This window comes from Trifolium pratense, linkage group LG1, assembly GCF_020283565.1.
Source record: "Trifolium pratense cultivar HEN17-A07 linkage group LG1, ARS_RC_1.1, whole genome shotgun sequence".
NCBI classification, from domain to species: Eukaryota; Viridiplantae; Streptophyta; class Magnoliopsida; order Fabales; family Fabaceae; genus Trifolium; species Trifolium pratense.
Genome location: NC_060059.1, coordinates 48,838,218 through 48,860,650, shown reverse-complemented (window position 1 = coordinate 48,860,650; position 22,433 = coordinate 48,838,218). Strand labels below are relative to the sequence as shown.

General features: G+C 31.4%; 2 protein-coding genes and 1 long non-coding RNA gene across 3 annotated transcripts; all 3 read right to left on the bottom strand.

The window, feature by feature from the left end:
• Positions 1-4,446, bottom strand: LOC123904153 (trihelix transcription factor PTL-like). Its single transcript, XM_045953849.1, has 2 exons — positions 3,505-4,446; positions 1-1,763 (listed from the first exon to the last, which is right to left on the bottom strand). The coding sequence occupies exons 1-2, from the start codon at positions 4,023-4,025 to the stop codon at positions 752-754; spliced, it is 1,533 nt and encodes a 510-aa protein (XP_045809805.1). The 5' UTR covers positions 4,026-4,446; the 3' UTR covers positions 1-751.
• A 14,172-nt stretch (positions 4,447-18,618) lies between these two features.
• Positions 18,619-21,068, bottom strand: LOC123904148 (denticleless protein homolog A-like). The gene is made up of 12 exons (XM_045953844.1): positions 21,034-21,068; positions 20,559-20,655; positions 20,404-20,461; positions 20,232-20,280; positions 20,065-20,141; positions 19,891-19,969; positions 19,712-19,788; positions 19,546-19,627; positions 19,389-19,457; positions 19,222-19,292; positions 19,104-19,149; positions 18,619-18,913 (listed from the first exon to the last, which is right to left on the bottom strand). Exons 2-12 carry the CDS (start codon positions 20,653-20,655, stop codon positions 18,875-18,877), a joined length of 744 nt encoding a protein of 247 aa, XP_045809800.1. The 5' UTR covers positions 21,034-21,068; the 3' UTR covers positions 18,619-18,874.
• A 468-nt stretch (positions 21,069-21,536) lies between these two features.
• Positions 21,537-22,181, bottom strand: LOC123904144. The gene is made up of 3 exons (XR_006808241.1): positions 22,035-22,181; positions 21,708-21,763; positions 21,537-21,619 (listed from the first exon to the last, which is right to left on the bottom strand). It is a non-coding gene; the product is annotated as an uncharacterized LOC123904144 (long non-coding RNA).
• Positions 22,182-22,433: the final 252 nt, after the last annotated feature.

Here is a 22,433-nt window from a genome sequence, read left to right as displayed (position 1 = left end):
TTTGCGAAATGACCCAAAAGGATATTTTATTTGAGCATAACTTTTTTGAAGTTTAAAATCCAATTCAATTCCAAGCATGCACATACTAATAAATAAAGGAAAAGAATTTGCTTCCTTATACAATCAGTATACACAGAAACCAAAAACCTTCATGCACTGCACATGTTTACCCAAACAGCACACAAAAAGAAGCATGAAGGGAAAGGAGAAAAACAGTGACCAACTGATGATGTATTGTGTAAACAATAAACATAATAACTGAAGGGACAAAACATGGAAAACATAGGAAGTAATAACAATACAAATTCAATTCCACCTTCATGCATAAAACAAAAGTGAAGAAACTCACCTGAATTTGTTTCATACTAATTCCTATAAGCAAGTGAACTTTTCCACTTGCTTTTCTCCATCACTAAACTTGAACACATTATTTTTTGCTACAATTCCTATAAACACATGAGTGTATATTTGATATCACGGTAAATATACCAGAATCACTATGGATACCGTTATTCTGACATATCCACCGTGATATCAAACATAGGCTAAATGTATGTTTGGAATCATGGTGTGAGTTTGACGAAATTATGCTGACATTATGATTTTGTTGAAGTTCTAAAATGTAAGTTTTGTTAAAATTACGATGGAATACTGTGATTTTGTCAAACTCACCGTCAATCCAAACATACACTAAGATTGATTAATCACCTAGTAATCATCGATCAATCTCTATACATAAACCCCGGATCAGTCAAAGGTTTTGGTTTGATTTATTGATTTTCAAGCCAAAATTCTCCCACAAATTTCCACCCTCATTAAGCAAGAAAGGATAACAAGTATCACCATTAGCAACATTTCCAACATTAGAATCAGAAGGTGAAGAACCATGATCATTCCTTTGTAGCTTCACAATCTCCTCTCTTTGATCATCACAATAACTACTTCCTTGATTATACATAGAACATTGTTCATTATTGTTGAAGTAAAAATTCTCCTTTCTCTTCTTGTTTCCTTCTTTTGAAGAATCTCCTCTCACATTACTATTCAAGATTTCACTCCCATCTTCATTTTGATTCTCAAAGTTATTTTGATGAATCTCAGCTTCATTTATTACATTTATATCCTTATGATGATCATGAGCTTCATTTTCAACCTTCATTTCCCTTCCTCCTATATTCTTCAAAGCTTCCATTAAAGCAGCATCTCTTGCTTCAATCCATGCTCTCTCTTTACTCCAAAACTTTTGTTCCTTTTCTACCCTTTTCACCTCTTGTTTCCTCCACTCTTCTTCTCTTAAAACCCTCTCATTTTCCTTCTCCTCAAGTGTCTTCACAAGCTTACTCAACCAATCTTCTTGTTTCTCAACAAGCTTCTTCATTTGTGAATCAATAAACTCTTTTATCTTAACCTTCCAACTTCTCCTTCCACTACTTTTCCTCTTTCCCTTCTCATCATTCTCATCATCAGAAGATGAAGTGTCAAAGTCAGTTGAGTTAGTGAGACTGAGACTATTATTGTCTTGATTTGTATTTTTTGAGGGGTTTTGGAAATTGTTGAAGCTGACAAAATTGGTTTCTGGTAGAGAAGTTTGGTTACTGTTTTCACCATATAAAGCTTCAAGTTGACGAAAGAATCTGTAATGTTTCCCATCATGTCTTCCTGCTTTACCTTCTTTTGTCTTCTTGTAATACTTGTATAAGTTCTCAAATTTCTCCCTGCACTTTTTTCCACTCCTTTGATATCCATGCTCTTCACACATTATCCTAACCAAATGCAATAAAGATCAAAGATGAATGTATAACTAGATATGGTATATAAAGCTTATACAATCAATTAGAAGAATCACTAACTTCTTTAACTAACTAATTAGGAGATATAAGGCTGGTTTAGTATCTGGAGCAAAAGAGTTATGAGTGAGATTCGAACCCTGGTGAATTATATGCTTAGATAATGTTAGTTAGTTATATAGTTCCAGTGCTGTGAGTACTATTTGTACCGTATTTTTTTTGGTGAATTTCGTATCACTTGTACTCTGCTTCACCTGGATTATTAATGATATCATAATTTTGCAGTTAAAAAAAGAGCTAAAAGAGCGAAGTGCTAGAGAACTCGACCATTCAATATCATATCCCGCTACAAATACATTGTTCAATATTAATATTGACATTTTAACATTAAAAACAAAAATAAAATTAACATTGATGTTTCTAAAATAAACTTATCAATGGTAACTAGTATAAATATTTTTTATATACATAATATCCCTCGAATTTCAAATATGAATAAAAAAAAATGTGGTAACAAAAATTGTTGTATTCAATCATTTTTGTTTTACGCTAACAAAATTCGTTTTTTAGATTAATTCAATAACTATTATATGTCTATAATATAGATAATATATATTATTTCTTATAAAAATAAATGAAAAGGTGGATAAAGTATTTGGCACTAAGGAAATAAAACACAAAAGAAAAGTGGGATTAAACATTGTCAAAAAATTGGAAGAAAAAAATAATAATTGAGGAATTAATGATAATGACATCATTGTAGTGAAGAAAATAGAAATAGAATGTATAGAACCCTAGCTACTAGCAAGTTAGAGGTGAGTGTGGAAGAGAGAGTTTAATTCCTAAAGAAGTCTTATCATGTGATGTGACGATGATGAGGTATGAAAATTAATAATTTTATGCAATGCCATGCACTGACGTTTTTGTTGTTCTTTGTTACCTAGTTATAGCAAAACATAACTAAGCATAGGACAAATCAATTGCGTAGTTTTTGAAGGAAGAGCTAGTTTGCCTCATCTTGATGTCATTTCATACAGATTCAAAAGACTAGTACATGTTCAACCAAACACACACACATACTACTCCTACATTGGAATGGTCAATGAATATATATATAATTTTTTCAACTTATAATTAATTTTTCAAAACATGAAATTTAATTAAGGTAAACAAAATTTGCACTTAAAAGAGGTGTACAAAGTTTCAAAGTGGAAAAACAAGGCATTGGTAGAACCATACTAAACTTGGTATCTAAACTTAAATGCTTCTCTAGCTAATTAGGTACAGTCTCAATATATTAAAAACAAAAATTAACTAATACTCATTTTAAGCCTAACAATGTTGCACACAACACAAATTATATTCATCATTGTTTTCTTTAATCTTTCTCGAATCCCTAGTGACTAAATTAAGGCTAAGTGAAGTCATATCATGTTTCAATCTAATCAATCCCAATTACATGTATCAAAATTCAAATCTACTAGTGTAGCATTTTGTCCTCAATTAGTTTTTTTTTTATTAAGAATCAAACAAAAATACAAAAAACCATCATTTCGAAATGATTAAAAACTTCAAAATAAAAAATAAAAATAAAAAAATGAAAAAAGAATCAATCTAGCTACAGTAGTACTATTGAGTTGATTATGAAGATGGGAAGAAATAATTACATAAATAATTATTTGAAGAAAAAATAAATAAATTAGTTGTAAAATTGTACCTAGAGACTTCATCCCATAAAGGACCCTTTTGATTAGCTTCTTTAAATTTAGGGTCAAGACGAGATCTGATCTCAAGAAGAGTAAGAGTTTCTTGTCTGGGCCATCTTCCGGTGGATGCATCTCCACCAATACATCCTATGGTCTCCGGTGTTGAAACACTAGCACTAGCAGTTGTTGTTGTCGTCGTCGGTGGTGGTATAACATGATGATGTTGAGCAGTCGTGGTGATGTTATTGAAATCTTCAAGTACTACACCACGACTCAACATCATCATCTCATATTGTTGCTGTTGTTCGTTTTGATGATGTGTTTGTTGAGAATTAGTTAACAAAGCAGTTAGATTCCGGTGACCGGGGAAAAAATCCTCCGCGGTAGCCGGTATTGATGGAAAATGGGTTGATCTTGTTCCGTTTACTAGTTGTCTTAGATCAGTTGTCATGCTTCCATATGATGATTGTTGATGATGATGATGATGGTGATGTTGGTGGTGATGACCATGATTGTTATGGTGGTCCTCCATTTTTCATGTATATATTAGATTGTGGCTACTGGCTGTGGCTAGGGTATATAGTTGAAAGAGAAAGAGAGAAAGCAAGAGAGAGAAATTAAAGAGAGGAGAAGAAGAAGAAGAAGTAATAAGTGAGGGAGGGAGGGAGAGAGTTGTGAATAAGCGGCAGAGTCGGATCCTGTCGTGCAGGAAAAAGGCTCAAATTTGAAGCTAAGGACAATGGTATGGACCCATGTTTGAGTACTACTGTGTGTATGAGGTAGAGAATGAAACTGAGAGAGAGAGAGAGAGAGAGAGAGTGGGAGAGAGACAGAGAGAGAGATGAGGTGAGCAGTATAGGAGAGGAGAGTCTCTCTTTCTCTCTCTGTCTGTATTAATAATATTATTGAATTAGTATATGAGTATGTGTATTAGTGTTTGTGAGTGAGTACATTAGTATATCAATTTGGCTTTTTGAACATTAATATGCTGCTTCCTTCTCTGTCTTTGTTCCGTACTGTGGGGGTATGAGGTTGGACTTTAGAGTAAGTGCTTTTGGAGAGACTTTAGAGTAGATATCAAAAAGGGGGCCAAAGCCCTAAGGGTTTTTTATACATGTATTCATCTACATCTACTTAATTGTTTTTTTTTTCTTTAATAGACAAATGTTATTGATTGATTAATTTGTTAATTTTATTTTTTTATACATTAGTATATAGTAATTCTTTTTTTGGTATTAGTTGTTAGAAAAAGGGACCTTAGTAATGTTTAGCTGCGAGAATTTTAATTTTCACCAAGAATTTTTCCTAGTATTAATCATCTTCTTTTGATACCATGTTAAATGTACGGAGTTTTTCCATTGGTTGGCGGTGTTAATATCCGTCAAAGAATTTGTAGGACTCACAATGTGAGTTCTTCCTTTTCAACTAGATTTTCTCCGTATATACGGTTAAGTATCGAAAACGCGACAATTTTTTTTAGCAGGTTAATTATGTTAGCTTTCATGGTTTGAACATCGAGCATATGTTTGAATTAGTGGTGGGAGATTCCAAAATTGCGGCAAAATATCATGTTTACACTATTTTGGTAACAAATATCGTGTTTACACTAAAACTACAAATATTAAGGCTTAAATGTAATTTTGATCCCCCTATTTTTAATTTTTTGAAGTTTTGATCCCTCTATTTTAAAAATCAATATTTTGGTCTCCATATTTCAATTTTGTTGAGTTTTGGTCCCCACTCAATTTTAGATTCAATTTTAATTATGTGTCAATGTTATTAATGATGTGGCACTACGCACTTAGCCAAAATATGATCCGCTTCATTAAAGAAAATTTTAATGACATGGATAATATTTTAGCCAAGTGTTCAGTGTCACGTCATTAATGTCTTTGACACATCATCAAAATTGACTCTAAAACTGAGTGGGGGACCAAAACTCAAGAAAAATTGAAATTATATGACTTTTAAAATAGGGGATCAAAACTTCAAAACAAAATTAGTCAAAAAAAAATCTTCAAAAAATTTAAAATAGAAGGACCAAAATTACATTTAAACCAAATATTAATTAAGAACTTTATTCTATTTTATACATTTAATGAATTAACTAATTATGACAACTAATTGTCAAATACAAACCCGCGACCCAACTTAAAATCTATCTATAACTGTCAACACATGAAAGCATGTGGTTGAGTGCGGGTCGAGTCTCGAGTCCACAGTTGTGAAAAATCGGTCATGAATGGTTGCATATAAACGAATGTGGATCTCTAATTAAAAACTTATATTTTGATAATCGAAACAAACCGAATAATGATTAAGATGCATTTTTTTTTTTTGAAAAATTGATATCCGGCCCTAGGACCGACTAATTAAAGGGGACTAATCCCACCGCCCACTAGCGGGGGGCCCATTTAAAGCCAGAGTTTTTTGCTCTGTATGGACTTAGCCCACCAAAATTGGCACTAGAGAGAATCAAACCGAAATTTGCACCAGGGGAAATCGAACCTGTATGGACCTTCAAGGACTCAAGCCAACACCACTAGACCAATCCCAAGTGGGTTTGATTAAGATGCAAATTAATTATCTTTCTTCGATTCTAAGTGCCTTTCTCTCTCTCTCTCTCTCTCTCTCTCTCTCTCTCTCTCTCTCTCTCTCTCTCTCTCTCTCTCTCACTCACTCTCATATACTTCTCACTTTGTTGTTTTTATTCTTCTTTGATATTAATATCTTGAAGAAAGAGACGTAAAAAATACTCTAATATTCTAGATCTATTTTAATTTATATTTCTAATCTAGTTGATCTATTATTGTCTTTGGATCTATAAATTTCAAATAAAGTAATTGCATTTCACCGTGTTTGTTCTTCATTTAGGTTCTTTTATTTTTTGTTGCCTTGTCTACAAAGGTGTTGAATTATTTGAAGAATAGAAATACATGGATCAATAGAATTTTAGATCAATGTAGCAACAAACTTTCGATCTAATTAATCAGTTAAAACCAACTCGTTCTACTGTCATCTGTGTGCGACCCGAAACCCGAACAAATCAAGAGGATGTAGATATAGTCATTTTTTGTACGTAGTCTTTTTAATGCTCATTAGTTAAATATAAATTTCAATTGTACCAAAAAAAAAAATATATATATATATATATATATATATATATATATATATATATATATATATATATATATATAAATTTCCTTTCAAAAAAAAAAATTATATATATATATATATTTTCTTCTTTGTGGCATACATATTGGATTAAGTTAGGGATGTATTGGATTAAAATTTAAATTTTTTTTTTTAAAAAAAGACTTTTAAATTTTAAAAGATTTTGCAAGATTTTATTGACTTTGTGGTATTTTAAAAGAATTTTTCTAAAAGTTTTTTTAATCAGGATTCCTAACACAAAATTTTATGGATTTTTAAGATTTTGAATGATTAAAAAATTTCAAATAAAAAAATAAAGTAAACAAAAAAAATAAAGAAATTACAATAGTGATTTTGTTTTTAATATTCACGCAAATATTTTGGTTAATTAATATATATAATAATTTTATATATAACTCTGTCAAAAAAGATTATGCTTATGCTTCTTCTGCGTACTGTATCTGTATATTGCTTCCTAATGAAAGCTTCAATTCAAGCGTGGCGAAAAGTAAAAAGACGAATGGAAGACAGCCAGTTTGCATTGCTGACGCGTGTATAGTGTGTGTCTTGGATTGGATGCTGCCTTTTTGACTTTTTCGTAATCATTCGTTACAACCAATAGCACCCTTTGCTATTTGCTCCACCTTCTGCGTGTTTAAAAAAAAAAAATCATGAAGAAAGAAGGTTACTACTGCGTAGCTTTTAAGAAGATCAGGAAACGCCTTAGAGAAAAAATGCATCAGTTAAGAAGACGGTAATTGAGGAGAATCTAAGTGTAGAAAAAAAATATGCACCTTAATTCATCTTTCTAAGTGGGTCAATTCTAGCATGAAAGAGTGATGGAAATGGTGCATATGGTGCACAAGTTCCCAATAACACTATAATGAATACAAATATTACAAAATCCATCGTTGAATTGAAAGATTATATCATATAGACATTCATAATTTTTTTTAGAAAATTTAAAAATCATTTGATATGTTATTGAGACCCATCAAAATTAATGATATTCAATAAAAACTCATAAACCGTTAATCTTGACGGGTCTCAATAACATATCAAATTATTTTCAATTTCTCTAAAAAAAAATTATGGATGATCTATATGATATAATCTTTCAATCCAACGGTGGATTTTGTAAAATTCGTATTATTTATAATATTATTCGGAACTTGTGCACCATGCACCACTTTCTTCCCTCTTTCATAATAGAAAAAGCCTATATACTCATGGTGTCCTCGGCTCAACTCTTTCATGTTAGCCAAAGTCTTATATATAAAAAAAAACTTAAATAATGGATTCGTTCTTGGAAGTTTGTGAGAATTTTGTTTTCGTTCCGTATCTTCTTTTGTTTTAAATTTTTTTTTTGGATGTGGAATTTTTTTTTGTTTTGGTCCCCATTGTACGTTTCATCTACTAAAAAAAATAAAGAAAACTGAATTTTGTACTCTGTTTGATTTTAAACTGGTTATGAGACTGAAAAATTAGGTAGCAAAAAACAGGGCAAAAACAAGAATTTTTGTCCCCCCACTAAACCACATGACAACTTTTTGTCCATACTACAACTATAAAAATATGAAAATACCCATTTTATTTTCGAATATAAAAACATTATCGCCCTATCTCTCTTCGGTATAGTTTTATCATGTCTTGTATTATCTAGTTTTGTCTTGTACTGTTCTGTCCAGTTTTTACTTTTTTACGAATCAAACATGGCAGACGGAATTGAACCCAAAAACATATTTTTCTTATTTTTCTAAACCTAGAAACTAACTCATGTTTCTCCAAACCTACAAAGTCTGAATATGAGTTTTTTATTTTTTGAACAGCAATATGAGTTTATAAGTGAGTGCAATCATCACATTACAAGTCAATTTTTTAAAATTGAGTTAGGCCCAAACAAAAATTGGGGACAACCGGAATGTATGCTAATAAATGGAGACGATTCTGACCTTACAGAAATTTTTGTAAAGTTGAGTTTAATCCAATCCAAAATTTGAAAATGTTATTATTAGATTATCACTATTGAGTCACCCACTATTTATATTCATGTACAAATTTTAATAGTGATCGACCTATAGTAAGTTAAGAGTCTCTTTATAAATTTTAGTTAGCTAGGTCAAATCTAAATTTTAAAATTTTCTTTTCTATAACAACTCTAAATTTTTTGGTGTACTAATTATTTGAATAATTGTGTGTTACAAGAGGGTTTCCAATTTTATTTGTGCAAAAATTGTTCTAGAAGAATTATTCGTAATTTCGCTAGCTCTCACGGTCTCGTCCTTGTAACCCAATAATCTACCGTATATAGTTATGGATAGAATGAAGTAGTGATAGGTTTCTATTTTTTCATAACTATATTATATGCATACAAACAATCAAGGCAAATGACATGTTTGCAAAATATATCATCTTGTATTCATTACCGTTTTTTTTTATGCATGCTCCCTTCCGTCTTAAATATATAAAAGTTTGTTTAAAAATTGATATATTTAATTTAAATTTAGGTCAAACGTATTCCGTGAGCATAATTCAATTGTGAGAATTATTGTTTTATATATACTCGAGCTAAAATTCAAATTTGATATTTTTATTTATTCATTTCAAAAGATAAATTTTCAACTATCAGATCATTTTAAAACAAGGGCACATGTTAAGGTATCTAAAAATAGAAATTTACATTTAATAACATAAAAAAATTGAATGTTTAAAAAATATAATGCACAAGTTACAAGAAAATATTACTACATTTGTATTCTTAACATATGCCTTTGGTGCACATGTTAACATTTTCCTAAAATACATAAATTGAATCAAATACATATGAGACCAAAAAAAAGTAGATTCTCAAAACATTTCTAAATATCTCCTACTAGTATTTGCTTAAGTTGTTTCTTAAAAACACCATCATATATCGTGTCTTAAAGAAAAATTGAAATCAGGTGTAATTAATGATGTGCAAGCACGAATGGGGAGGATAGAGTTAGGAGGTCATGCTACCCACCCAGACCCAGTGTGTCCATGAAGCAAGCTGATCAGGTGCTGCAAGCTGATATTGACATACCGATAGCATATAGTATTAATTAATGCATTTTCTCTACTCACTCAGACAGACGTTACAAATACTCTATTTTTTATTTTTGGTACAATAATTATTCTATTTTTTTTTTTTTTTTGGTTTACTTCTATCTTTTATTATAACAATTTTATAAAAATTTATGGATATTAAAAAATAGTTGAAATAAATTTGTTTGATATGCAATTGACTAAGTAATTAAATTACCCTTTCTGTTAAATGGATCTAATATTAAATTATACTCTTTGTCCCGTCTTATATTTAGTGACAATTTGCATAAAAAATATTTAGTGATCCAGTCCTGACCACAACATTTAGGTGGATATGAAATATATAACAAATCCGGTGACATAACATTTAGGTTTCGTTTGGTTGAGTGGAAAGAAAGTGGATGGAAAGAAAATTACGAAAATCGTTTGGTGACATTCAACCATCGATTTCCGTAATTTTCATTCCTTCCATTTTTTCCCTTTAAACCAAACAAAGGTGCGTATGAAACTACAGTTCAGACATTTTGTATATCCTGAAACGACGTTGATGTGTCCATCTTTAGATCAAGTCAAAATAAAATGTGCATCGAAAGCTGCAAATACACTTGTGTCACAGTCATCATGTATCATGTGCAAGGAAAAAAAATGTGCATGGAAATCTAGTCAATCTCCTCATCTAGCGCTAGTTGCCCCACCAAAACGCGTTTGGCCAAACTTGATTCAGTTGTCTCCTTTCATGTACATTTTTTTTCTTATCATCTCGTAGTGTGTGGTACTCAAGCAAGATTCAATAAGGTTAAGCACACGTTTACTCCAGCAGTTATCGGCCCAACACCTTAGGACAAATGGATGATTATGCCTTATATGAGGTTTCTATTGGCACAAAACTACAAACATGTTGTTGTTCTACTAACTAGCGACAGGTTCTTTGAAACTTTTTCCCGTTAGAGGGTGAACCTCCAGAGAGAGAGGTTGATGTGTCTGTGTGAACGACAATCATTTCATGATGATACATTTGAAGTCGGACTGTCCGTTACCTCAAACCAGTCTGTTGTGGGAAAAACACCATTTGAAAAGTGCTGAAAATTAGCCCACTAGATTTTTTCATCGGATGGCAAACTACAACAATCTCAAACGTGCTCATGGTGGTATTGTAATTGGAGATTATGTCACACCTCAGCATGATAAGGAGGTTATAGACCTTGAGGCAGATAATCAGGGTTCAAAAGTCGTTGAAGATGCAATTTTGTGGAAGAAACAGTGGATCTAGCACATGATTAGATTAGTTTAGTTAAAAAGTGTATATCATTAGACTAACGAATTTAACCATTTTTTTATAATGTAAATTGGTTAGTGTCAAAAATATAAATGACTACTCAAATTAATATATTTTAAATGATATTTTGATAATATCTATTTATTTATTTTATTTTATATTTTTTAACCATGTGCGTGCAGAAATGGTAGATTTATTGCATTTTGGTAAGACAATTGGTCACTAGTTACATGGCAAACAGGTATGGGGTTTCGCTGACTAACCGGTGAACATGTTTGTTACAGAAAAACAAAAACAAAAAAATAACAGGTAAAACATTGCAACCGGAATTTGAATATGAATATTTTATTGATTTTCATTACAACCAGAATTACATTCAAACAATATGTTTAGATAGAAAAAATACATCAAAAAGTTCCCATTTAGTATAAAAGTAAATTTGGGCGGACGCCTCTCGGATAATCATATCGTTCACAATTTGGTTACAAAAAATCTCTCGTCGATTAAAATACTGCTCCCGACCATAGTGACTAAAGAACACGGTTTACTAACGAAACAATGAACAAATTTTTGGGTCATCACGAGGGGGCAGCCGGGGGATCATCCGCATTGGGCTTAACAACAACTCTACAAGTGAGTTGGATACCACACATTAACCCAAAACCTTAAAGTGTTAAGTTTATGGGTCTTCTCACTTACAAAGTGTTCAACCTCCACTTTTCTAAGCAATGTGGGATTTAACTCACATTTGCCTCAACAATCTCCCCCTCGAGTGTGAGTCCATCCATTCTTGGATATGTTCCCCCTCAAGCGGAAGCATCTTTCAGCTACACTACACTTGTACCGTCATTAGCTACACTGTTCAACGGGACTCGCTGTCTGACCAACTTTTGTCATGAAGACTTTCGATACAAGGAATCAGTCGAACCCTTCGTCGAACCATCGGCTCTGATACCATTGTTGGGTCATCACGAGGGGGCAGCCGGAGGATCATCCACATTGAATTTAAGAACAACTTATACAAGTGAGTTGGACACCATAAGAAAAATTGTAAAACATGCGAGAATGAGAAAATAAAGGACAATAAGAGAATGAGAGTGGATTTTTATCAAACTATCAATTTATAGAATTCACCAAACATTTTGATTGGTTGAAGCTATCTGACAGTCAGACCCACCCATGTGGTCAATAACATTTTGGCCATAAGTCAACAAAGTTTAACTGCATGGAAGACTGTTTTCTTAATTGTTGACATGTTCTCCGCATAAAATGCGAATTCCATCCACACTGTAGCCAATGAACGGTTTTTTTCCTTCCAATTTTTGCAATCTTACACACTTGATACCTAACCAACAAGAGATGTAAAATTGGAAACGCGCGTCAGAAACTCGAAGGTGCAAAAAAAATAACTTTTATTTTAAAATTTAACAAGTGTCTTTGGGACGCTATTTAACATTTTTCTTATTTTAAAACAAATGAAGAATACTTATGCACATTTGTGATTATGAAGACACATCGGGTAAGGTTGTTGTATTGGCATGAGTTTTATGGAATAATAGAAACAATTGTGTATGGAATAATAAGAGGGAACCGGGGCAGCGGCTAGGTGTCAAAGCGCTACACATTTGGAAGTAATGGAATGCTGTAAAGAGTATGCGTGAACCTTACAGACAGTCCGCGGAACAACAACAACAACAGTAGCTGACGCGCTGGACACTACGTTCGGACAATTGGTATAAGTGTAATGTTGACGCTGGATTTCACGATGATGTTAACGAGTGTTGATTGGTGTATTAGAGATTCATCGGGTCAATTTGTAATGGCATGTACTTCTTGGCTACAAGGAAGGTTTTCAATTATTGAAGATGAAGCTATAGCCCTTATGGAAGCTATGAAGGAAGTGAAGAGACTTTGTAAATGTCATCTTTAATCCGACTCAAAGATTGTAGTGGATGCTACTCATTGCCTACGTACCGATGTATCAGAGTTTAGTTCATTGATTTGTAAGATTCAAAATATATTGTCTGTATCTACAAACTTTGAGGTGAAGTTCATTAAACGACAAATGAATAGGGATGCTCGCGGTTCGGTTTGGATCAGTTTTGAAGCAAAAACTCATTCTATCCAAAAATAAATTTATCCGCGGTTCGGTTCGGTTTTGGATGAAATTTTTTTAAAAAATCAATCCGATCCAATCCTATTTTATGCGGTTTAATTTGGATCGATTTTTGGATATCCAAATTATAAATCGTAATTTTTTTATTAAATATTAATATTATAAAAACACTATAAAATAATAGTTTGACTTTTTTTGCGAAATAAATATTAAGTTTGATGTAAAATATAACATATAATATATTAAAAATTAATATTTTGGAATGACAATTATCAATTATATTTTTCTCAAAAAAAAAATTATCAATTATATTTGAAACATATCAAAAAGTAAAAAATAGATTAAATTAAACTAACAAATAGATTAAAATATATTAGGAATAATAGTATTAATTAGTTTAAAAATAGTTAACTTTTGCTTATAATAGTAACCAAAATTTGAAGTGTTTTTTTTCTTCATATATTTGTGTTCGGAGGAAATATATGATATAAGTTTATGGCCACTAGGTTTGATCTAGTGGTGAGGGATTTGGGTAGTATGTTATAGGTTATGGATTCGATTCTCACTCATTGTAAACAAAAAAAAATATGATATAAGTTTATGTTTGTAAAAAAGAAAATGAAGAATAAGGAGCGAAAGAATGATCGGTTATTCGAGTCTGTACGTAATAACTGGGCCTGAAACTGTATTAATACTACTTACTGGGTTTAATGAACCCAGGCCCCAATGCTATTGTCTGAAAGAATTAATTGAAGACAAGGAATTGGATTGTGGGACCCATTTAAGTCATTGTCTTAATATAGTTTCCTGACGGACAGACGGACAGACGGACAGACGGACGGACGGACGGACAGGATTGGATTGATGGATCACAAATTTGTGTTTAACATTTGATTTTACTATGACACACGAACGCACTCTTTTTCATATTTTACTAATATCCCACCCACACGTTTTGTCGATTCATTCATTGAAGCATCGGATCACACAATTTGCAATGCAAAGCATAATCTCAGAAGTTGTACTGTTGGAACAACCGTTGATTAGTGGTGGTGGAATTTGAGAGATAAACACGAGGCTTAAATATCACATTCATCTCTGTATGTTCGCGTTTTTTTAATTTTAATCCCTGTATGTTTTTTTTTTTTTAAAACAGTCCCTGCATGTCCAATTTCTTTTGGTTTTCGTCCTTCCCGTCTCAAAAATGCTGATGTGACTAACGGCATGACATGTGACATACTGACGTGGCAAATGAAGTACAAAAATCAAAAAAATATATTTAATGAAGGACCAAAACAAAAAAAACAAAATCCCTAAAATAATTTTTTAAAATTTTAATTTTTTTAACATTTTTTACTTTTAAAAAAACCAATTTTTTTTTTTCAAATAGAAAACGAAATTTAAAAAATATATATATAAGAGTGCTAAAATTTAAAATCCATAAGCCTATGCTGTAAAAACTTGTTCACATTGTGCTAAAATTGGTTTAGGACATGCTAAAAAATCTGGCTATAATGACAGTGTGCTTAAAATTGCACATCAACTTAGGTCACGTTTGAATTTGCTTATTTTTGAGTTTATGCAAACAGCTTATGCAATTTTTATGTATTACTCCATCCGTTTCAAATTACTTGACATTTTAGAAAAAAATAATAATAAGAAAGTGTATTTTTGCACCTTATTTTCCTATTATACCTTTATTTTAATTCACCAATAAGGAGTATTATAAGTTTGTCAAGGTAGTTTATGATAAAATAGTTTATAAAATACAATTTTCACTAGTGTGAACTTATAAAATAGCATAAAACCTAATTTATATTGTATAAGCTGTTTGAATAAGGTAAAAAATAAGCTAATCCAAACGAAGCCTTAATATTGCACAAACTAATAACAAGTGACCATTAAGACAATAAAAAGTTTTTTTTTTTTTTAAGGAAAGACACTAAAAAGTTGTTAATAATATAACTTGTCTTACATAAAAAAAATTGTTTTTTTTTTTTTTAAAAAATTATAAAACGTTAAAGTAAAAACTTTATTTTTTTGGTTTTTTTTTTAAAATTTTAGGGATTTTAAACTTTATTATTTTGGTTTTGGTCTTTCGATAATAATTTTTTTTTTATTTTGATCCTTCATTTACCACATGTCATACCGTTAGCCACATCAACATTTTTGAGAGGGGAGGGACGAAAACCAAAATGAATTGGACATGCAGTGACTGTTTTGAAAAAAAAATACAGGGACTAAAACCAAAAAACCGGGAACATACAGGGACTAATGTGATATTTAAGCCTAAACATAATTTCAATCTTTTTTCCTAGTAACAAAACACATAAATTCTTTTTTTATTATAAAACACAAAAATAATTACGATAAAAAATAATACTCCGTCCGTTCCAATATAAGCAAAAGTTGGTCAACAAAAGTGAATGTATTTGGTCCAAATCTTTAACGAAATAATTCAAGTTTTTTTGACTCATTTTTACTTATATTTTGGGACGGAGGGAGTATATTGTGCATAATTATTTTTATTTAATATTTTAAAAAATATATAATTATTTCATGGATACTCCTATTTATTATATAGTACATTCAATTCCACAAATTCACTTAATTTTAATATTCCCTTATACATAATAAATAAAGGTATAAGTGAAACATTTGAAAAAATGGTCAAAATATCTTATAAAAATGACTAAAATATTGTCACTTTTGTTATAAAAATTATCAGAGTTATTTAGACTTATTATTGGAGCTCACTTATAAAAATAGTTGTGTTTATCTCTCTCATAAATTGACAACATTTTTTTTAAAACAGTTAAAGTTAGTAATTAGTTGTTAATATTAATATATTTATATGATAGAGGATGAAATCTTATTAAATAAATTTATATATATAATTCCTAGATAGTTCTCCTACTATCCATCTTAACCCTAATCCACATCACCCATTTACATCCAATTAAATCACACAATAATGTCACATCACTTTCTTATATTATATAATTTTCATCTCTTTTTTTTTTTTCCACATCACTTCCTTATATTATATCATTCTCATCTCTATTTTTTTTTATATTATATCAATCTCATAATAAATAATAAAGAATTATGATTCTCCAATTATCCAAAAATTGATGTCACAAGATGTTACAATTTTCTACATTATTATTGAATTCTACCTCTCCAATTATCCAAAAATTGATGTCACAAGATGTTACACTCTTCTACATTATTATAACATTTCTTAGTGACAATGAAGATGAACATAGTTGGATTCTCTTTCAACATTTATCCCATTTAAATGTCAACCGTTTTCATAGAAACAACAAAGAGTTTATAATTTAGTCACAAAAAAAAAAACGAAGAGTGTATACATTATTGACTTAATTACATTATAATTTTAGAGAAGAGTGAAGGTTATGCAAAAAGTTAAGTTATGAGATTGAAATATATAATAACCATTAGCATTATCATATTTCATTCAATTTTGATGGTCTGTACTCATTCTCTATACATATAGGTATATATATTGGTTGGAGGAAGTGATAAGTACATCACTTTTATATTATTATTATTATTATAATTTTCATTTTATAATACTTATTGTTACAATTTATACGAATAATTTTTCAACATTAGAATATAAAATATTACATAACACTTGTGCATCGCACGGGTGTGGGACTAGTAATTTAAGAATTTAAGTTAGTATTAGAATTTATATTAGTTAGTCTCTTAATATTTGGGCCGTGTAGGTAATTATCCATTGAACCCCCCATCCCACAAGACATCCATCGAACCACCCATCTCACAAGACTCTTTTTCTTCCGGATTTCTATTTTTTACCTTGCGTAAAATTTTCGGAATGCATTTCCGAATTTTTTTTCCGTTAAAAATAATATATAAACTAAAAAAATTTCGAAAATCTCTGAAGTTTTTTCGCAAGGGTAGAAATATAAATTCTAAGGGAGAAAAGATAATCTTTTGTGGGGCGAGGGGGAGGGGAGAGAATTTTCTTATCCATTGCAAACATTATAATTTATATTTTATATGTAGTGTCTTGGTGACACTTTTTAAATCACCCAAAATGAATTTAAATGCTTTATTTTTTTTAGTTTAATGTCTTTTATTTATGTTTTCTCATACTTCCTTTTATCTTTCCAGCAAAGTAGTTTTAACTCTCTATTATCATTTGATGCTTTCATTCTTTAATTTCAACACCTCTCATTGCTAAAATCACTTTAATTCATTTTAGGTGATTTTCAAGTGTCACCAAGACACTACATATAATATTTGCAATGGATAATTTACCTACAAGACCCAAAAATATTAAAAACCTAACTAAATAATAATTCAAATAAAAGACCAACTAATATTAATCCCAAAAAAAAAAGACTAACTAATATAAATTATGATCCTAACTTAAATTCCTAAATAATTATTTAAGATGATTTTATAGTCTATCAATATGATTTATACTGTAATTTGACACTCCACATCAAAATTAATAAAAGGAATACAGTTAAAACAACCTTTGTAAGAGCATCATGCGATTGGGTGTCTTCATAATGAGCTATAGTTCATAATGTTGCAACAATTGAACAATAATCAAGATTACAATTGTTCCCAAATAAATTGGATCTTGCAGTACAGCAACATCAAAATTTTGATTTGGCAAATTGTCTTGTACATAGTCACCACTCAACATATTGGCAATTTCTTCGTTACGTCGTACGGATACCCAATACTGGTTCATAATCTACCAAGTATTAATTTTGTATGTGAAGGTTCATACACATTTCATTAGTTTTTTCATATCAACGTCTTAACTTTTGAATGTTGGGAATTTTCTTTATAATTTCAGTCTTGATAAGTGTAATTCTGAGATCCTTTATATATGGTAATCAGGGTCACGGTTGAAAGCCGTGCAACCAAAGACGTTAGAGGATACTGCATCTCGTAAGCGAAAAAGGTTAAGATTGCTTAATGAGTTATGGCCACTAGTCATTCAGATTTATCCTAACTCATGTCAATATTCTCACAGGGCATTTAGCTAGCCTATATCTCCGCTTTCGCTTCCGTACTCAACCGTCTCTCTCCGTAGTCCGATCTAGCCTCTATTGATTGAGAGGGTTGAAGACTCCTTTAATTTTTTTAATGCAATCTTAATCCCCAAGGTTAATCAAGCGAGAGTTTAATTCTTAGAAAATTTAGGTTAACATAATTTGGTCTTTTCACTTAAGTTAGATAACTTGCCAAACTATTTTTTTATCATCTTTAACAATAAAGTTAAATATTGATATTAAATATGGGAGTAAAATGCTTAGTTAAACAAATTAAGGTGGAAATTAACTACACCTATAAATTAAGGTGATAAAGTGCATTTCACCCAACATGTACCAAAAAAAAAAAAAGTGTATTTCACCATTTCACCCAAGAAAAATATGCAATTGCACCATGAAAAAATCAGATCACTGTCCACATTAGCATTCAAAACGTTAGTGCTTTCCTTTCTGTACATTTTACCTACAAAGGATGAGTTCTTCATTTAAGGCACTAAAGGTCCATGCAAATATAGTAAAAAATCATGATACTCATTCATCAAGTAGATATAGTACAAGCCCCCTTTGTCTCACTCTAGCAAATCAGCAGAAGCAAAAACAAAAAATTCCAGATTTACATGTTTTTGGCTTTTAGCCTCCTCCAACTTCACAAAAATTTGATAGTAATAAACTCAACAGATGATTTTCTTCCTGGAATTTAAACTTCTTTATTCCATTTCTGGATGATCTTGATCCCATATTCGAACCTAAAAATGCCATATTAGTAAGAGTTACAATTCTGAAAGAATCAATTAGATGTAGCAGACTAGCAGTAATAAAATGGGTGAATAGAAAGTCCTGATCACAGAAGGACTGCAAACAATATGCAAGAATATCTAGTTTTTAACTCAACTACAGGCTTTCTAAGAAATTTTTAACGGATACATTTTTGCTTACTATGTGTTCACCAGCAGTTGCTAATTTTCCAAACTCGGAGAAGGACCTGCCAAAGAAATAAGTAACTCATAATTCATATATCAAAGAGAACTAAAACCAATCTTATTTTTTAATTTACCAGTCAACTAAGGATGCATTTTCTCCAGCGCGCGGAAACAAAATAGTAGGTTGCTCATGAGGCTTGTTGACCTGTTGTTTGAAAGTTCAGTTAAATTCCATCCCTACTACAATCCAAGTGCCAAACTTATTGTAGCTTAGTGAAACTGTGAAAGTAAGATATGTAACCTTCGAAATATATATATTTCCTTCCTTAGAACCGCTAGCTATGTTCAATGCATCAGGGCTAATTGCAGCCTAGAATTGCATACATCAGACAGAGATAAAGTCGGGACTCGAAAGAAACTGAATGCAAAGAAAATTAGGTTACAAGCAAAATTATCACCTTCATATAAGATGATAAAGTACCACCTTCATAGGATCTTAAAGGCCCCCTTTCAAGTTGAAGTGTATTATATAGATAAATTCTACAAGGAAGAAACAGTTTAATGTTTTGTAGTGTGTTCTCTAAACCATGACTCGACTCTCAAAAATATAATTTAGGAGGATACCGGTTATCCTTGCAGGAGGCTGAGAGTAAAGTTCCGCGGTCATCTTGCGACAAGCTAGTTATACCCTCTAATCTTTGCTGCAATTGCAAAGAAGATTCAGTATAGACACTAAAGATTGTATCATTTTCATCTTTACAATATCTACCACAGTACCACTTCATAGCACAGTTTCCACCAACCTGTCCTGCTGGCTGAGGAAGAGGACCTATGGGTGAGACATCACGATCCAAACTTCTGATATCCCAAATTTTTGGCACACTGAAATTTACCAATTGCATGGTAAAATCAATCAAATCAGCAAAATGCATTGGAAAATATAATATTTATTTTGTTGAGTAATTCATCCAACTAACCTATCTTTTGATCCACCGGTGGCTATGGAGACTTGATCCTTGAGCCAAAGAACAGATGTAATTCTCATGGCTTCAACCTGACAGGTTAGAATTATTGACAGAATCGTTTAGTTTGCAAAATGTGAAGGAATGGCACACCACAAGAAACTAACCCTGCCCCTCCTTACTTGTCCATAACTTTGATATCGGTGTGCATTTCCAACAACAGTAATTGAACTACAAAAGCAAAACGATTATATATGAACTTTGAATAAGCCAGTAAGTTCATTTGAAACTGATAATAAACAGATAATGTTAATACTCATTATAAGAATTTGACAATAAAAACCTGGAACTTACTTGCATCTCAAGTCCCAAAGACGAAAGGATCCATCTTTTGAACCAGAGACGATTATATCTGAGAATTTAGAGATAAAGGGAATGCTGATGGCTAATATATAACTTTGCAGTTGAAGAAAATCTATTATTGAGATGCATATACAATGTAATATTACCATCATTAGTAGGATGAGAACAAACAGTTTCAACCCGGTCCTCGTGATCCCTTAGCTCCCTGAGGCACGTCTTTTGTTCAACATCCCATACTTTCATCTGTAGATGCTCACCACAAGAACATTCAAGATAAAATTAGCCTAAAGGATATTACTCTTATGCTACTATAATATATCTGGTTACAAAGATGATGAAAACCTATCCCATTCTAATTGAATAGCATGAAATTGGTATCTTTTGTTTTGAAGAGTTCAGTTAAATCTGATCCACAAACTCTGCAATTTAAAAGGGAATAATATCCTATGCTAACACTCAACCCTTGTATGGTGCACAAAAATCAAATTCTTCTGATTCAAATCTAGCAAGTAGCATATGCGAATCAGAAACAAAATAAATCAAGATCAACAATGTGCAACGGTCATTCAAGTTAATCCAAGCAAGCAACATTAAATCAATAATAATTATGCAATGACTCACAGTTTCATCACAAGAAGCAGTGACAATTCGAGTATCATCCTGCAAGCAAATAGTTGTAAATCAATTTAAGACATTACTAAAATGAGAAGGGTACTTTTGACATTTTCATGGTTTCAATTTAGCTATGCTATAGAATTAATGTTGGAAATTAACAATTGAAATTAATAAAAATCAATCAAACAAGTTGCTAAACAAAACATAAACAGACACCATAAGCCAACAGACACCATAAACAGTATCTTCGTGCGTTCTCCATTCGCCAATAATACCTGAGATCGAAAACGAAAACGTAAGTAAATAACAAAGCATGAAATTATGCGATATTTAGCACAGATCAAGAACAAACTTCTCCCTCGAGTGTTAAACAAAGTCACATAGCCATCGTCATCAGCTACAGCAAGGTCATAAGAATGTTTTACAGTCTACATTAAAAAATCAAAGATCAAAAACCAAAATTAAAAAATAAATCAGAGACAATTGAAGGTGTGTGTGTGTTGTACCTTACTGAAGGAGAGAGCGCAGGGCACATAGCTCTGTGTATCTATAGCTCCAATTTCATTGAAGACAGTTTCAGGCCGTATCCGAACTGTAACAACCACATACAGAGAGATAAACGAAATCGTAAAGAAAACGAAATTGCCTAGTGTCTGTGTAGTGATTCAAAGTGAAAGAACCTGGATAGGAATTGAGCTCCCTTGAAGCGATACAGTGGAGGACCGAGTTTGGTTTTCTAAAGTCCATTGAAGAAGAAGAAGAAGAAGAAGAAGAAGAAGAAGAAGAAGAAGAGTGAATAACGGAAAACGGTTAGAGGAAATACAATTTGGCGGGAACTTCAATTTTACTTATAAGTTATAACATCTAATTAATACTAATTTTTTGATTATACGGTTGATAAATTTTTTTATTTTTTTTTAACAGCAAATTATGTATCATGCACAGTGAAACCTTCAAAAATCAACAAAGAAAAAGTGGAGATGTAGATTAGTAAAAGAACGAAATACCTTGAAAATTGTCTCTTCTTTACTCAATGTTAGCTCAAACCCTTCAAATGAAGAAGGAAATTTGTGTTTTTATATTCTCACAATTTTGCATCTTCTCTTCGTTGCTTCTTTAATCCTACCTCACCCTCTATTGCCACAGACTTAGGATTGTAAGAATTGCAACTTAGAGAACAAATCCCACAAGTGAAGGGAAAAGGCCCAATAAGAATAATGGTGTGTCCTTCTCATTTTTCAAGTCTGTAAAAAAAAAAAAAAAAAAACTTAAATGCAGTTTTACCCCCTGTTTTGAAAAATGCGGAATTTTACCCTCTTTATTTTGAAAAATGCGGAATTTTACTCCCTATTTTATAATTTGTTGGATTTTGCCCCCACCAAAATTCTGCATAAAATCTGTTTCTG

What these genes read in the sequence shown, in the direction of transcription:
- LOC123904148 (XM_045953844.1), bottom strand. Translation starts at nt 20,655, where the DNA reads ATGAAAGTATGGGATGTTGAACAAAAGACGTGCCTCAGGGAGCTAAGG. An exon ending in ACCGGTGGATCAAAAGATAG is followed by an intron (nt 19,970 to 20,064) that starts GTTAGTTGGATG and finishes GGTAAATTTCAG; the next exon opens with TGTGCCAAAAATTTGGGATA. An exon ending in GAAATATATATATTTCGAAG is followed by an intron (nt 19,293 to 19,388) that starts GTTACATATCTT and finishes TTCAAACAACAG; the next exon opens with GTCAACAAGCCTCATGAGCA.
- LOC123904153 (XM_045953849.1), bottom strand. Translation starts at nt 4,025, where the DNA reads ATGGAGGACCACCATAACAATCATGGTCATCACCACCAACATCACCAT. An exon ending in TTATGGGATGAAGTCTCTAG is followed by an intron (nt 1,764 to 3,504) that starts GTACAATTTTAC and finishes GCATTTGGTTAG; the next exon opens with GATAATGTGTGAAGAGCATG.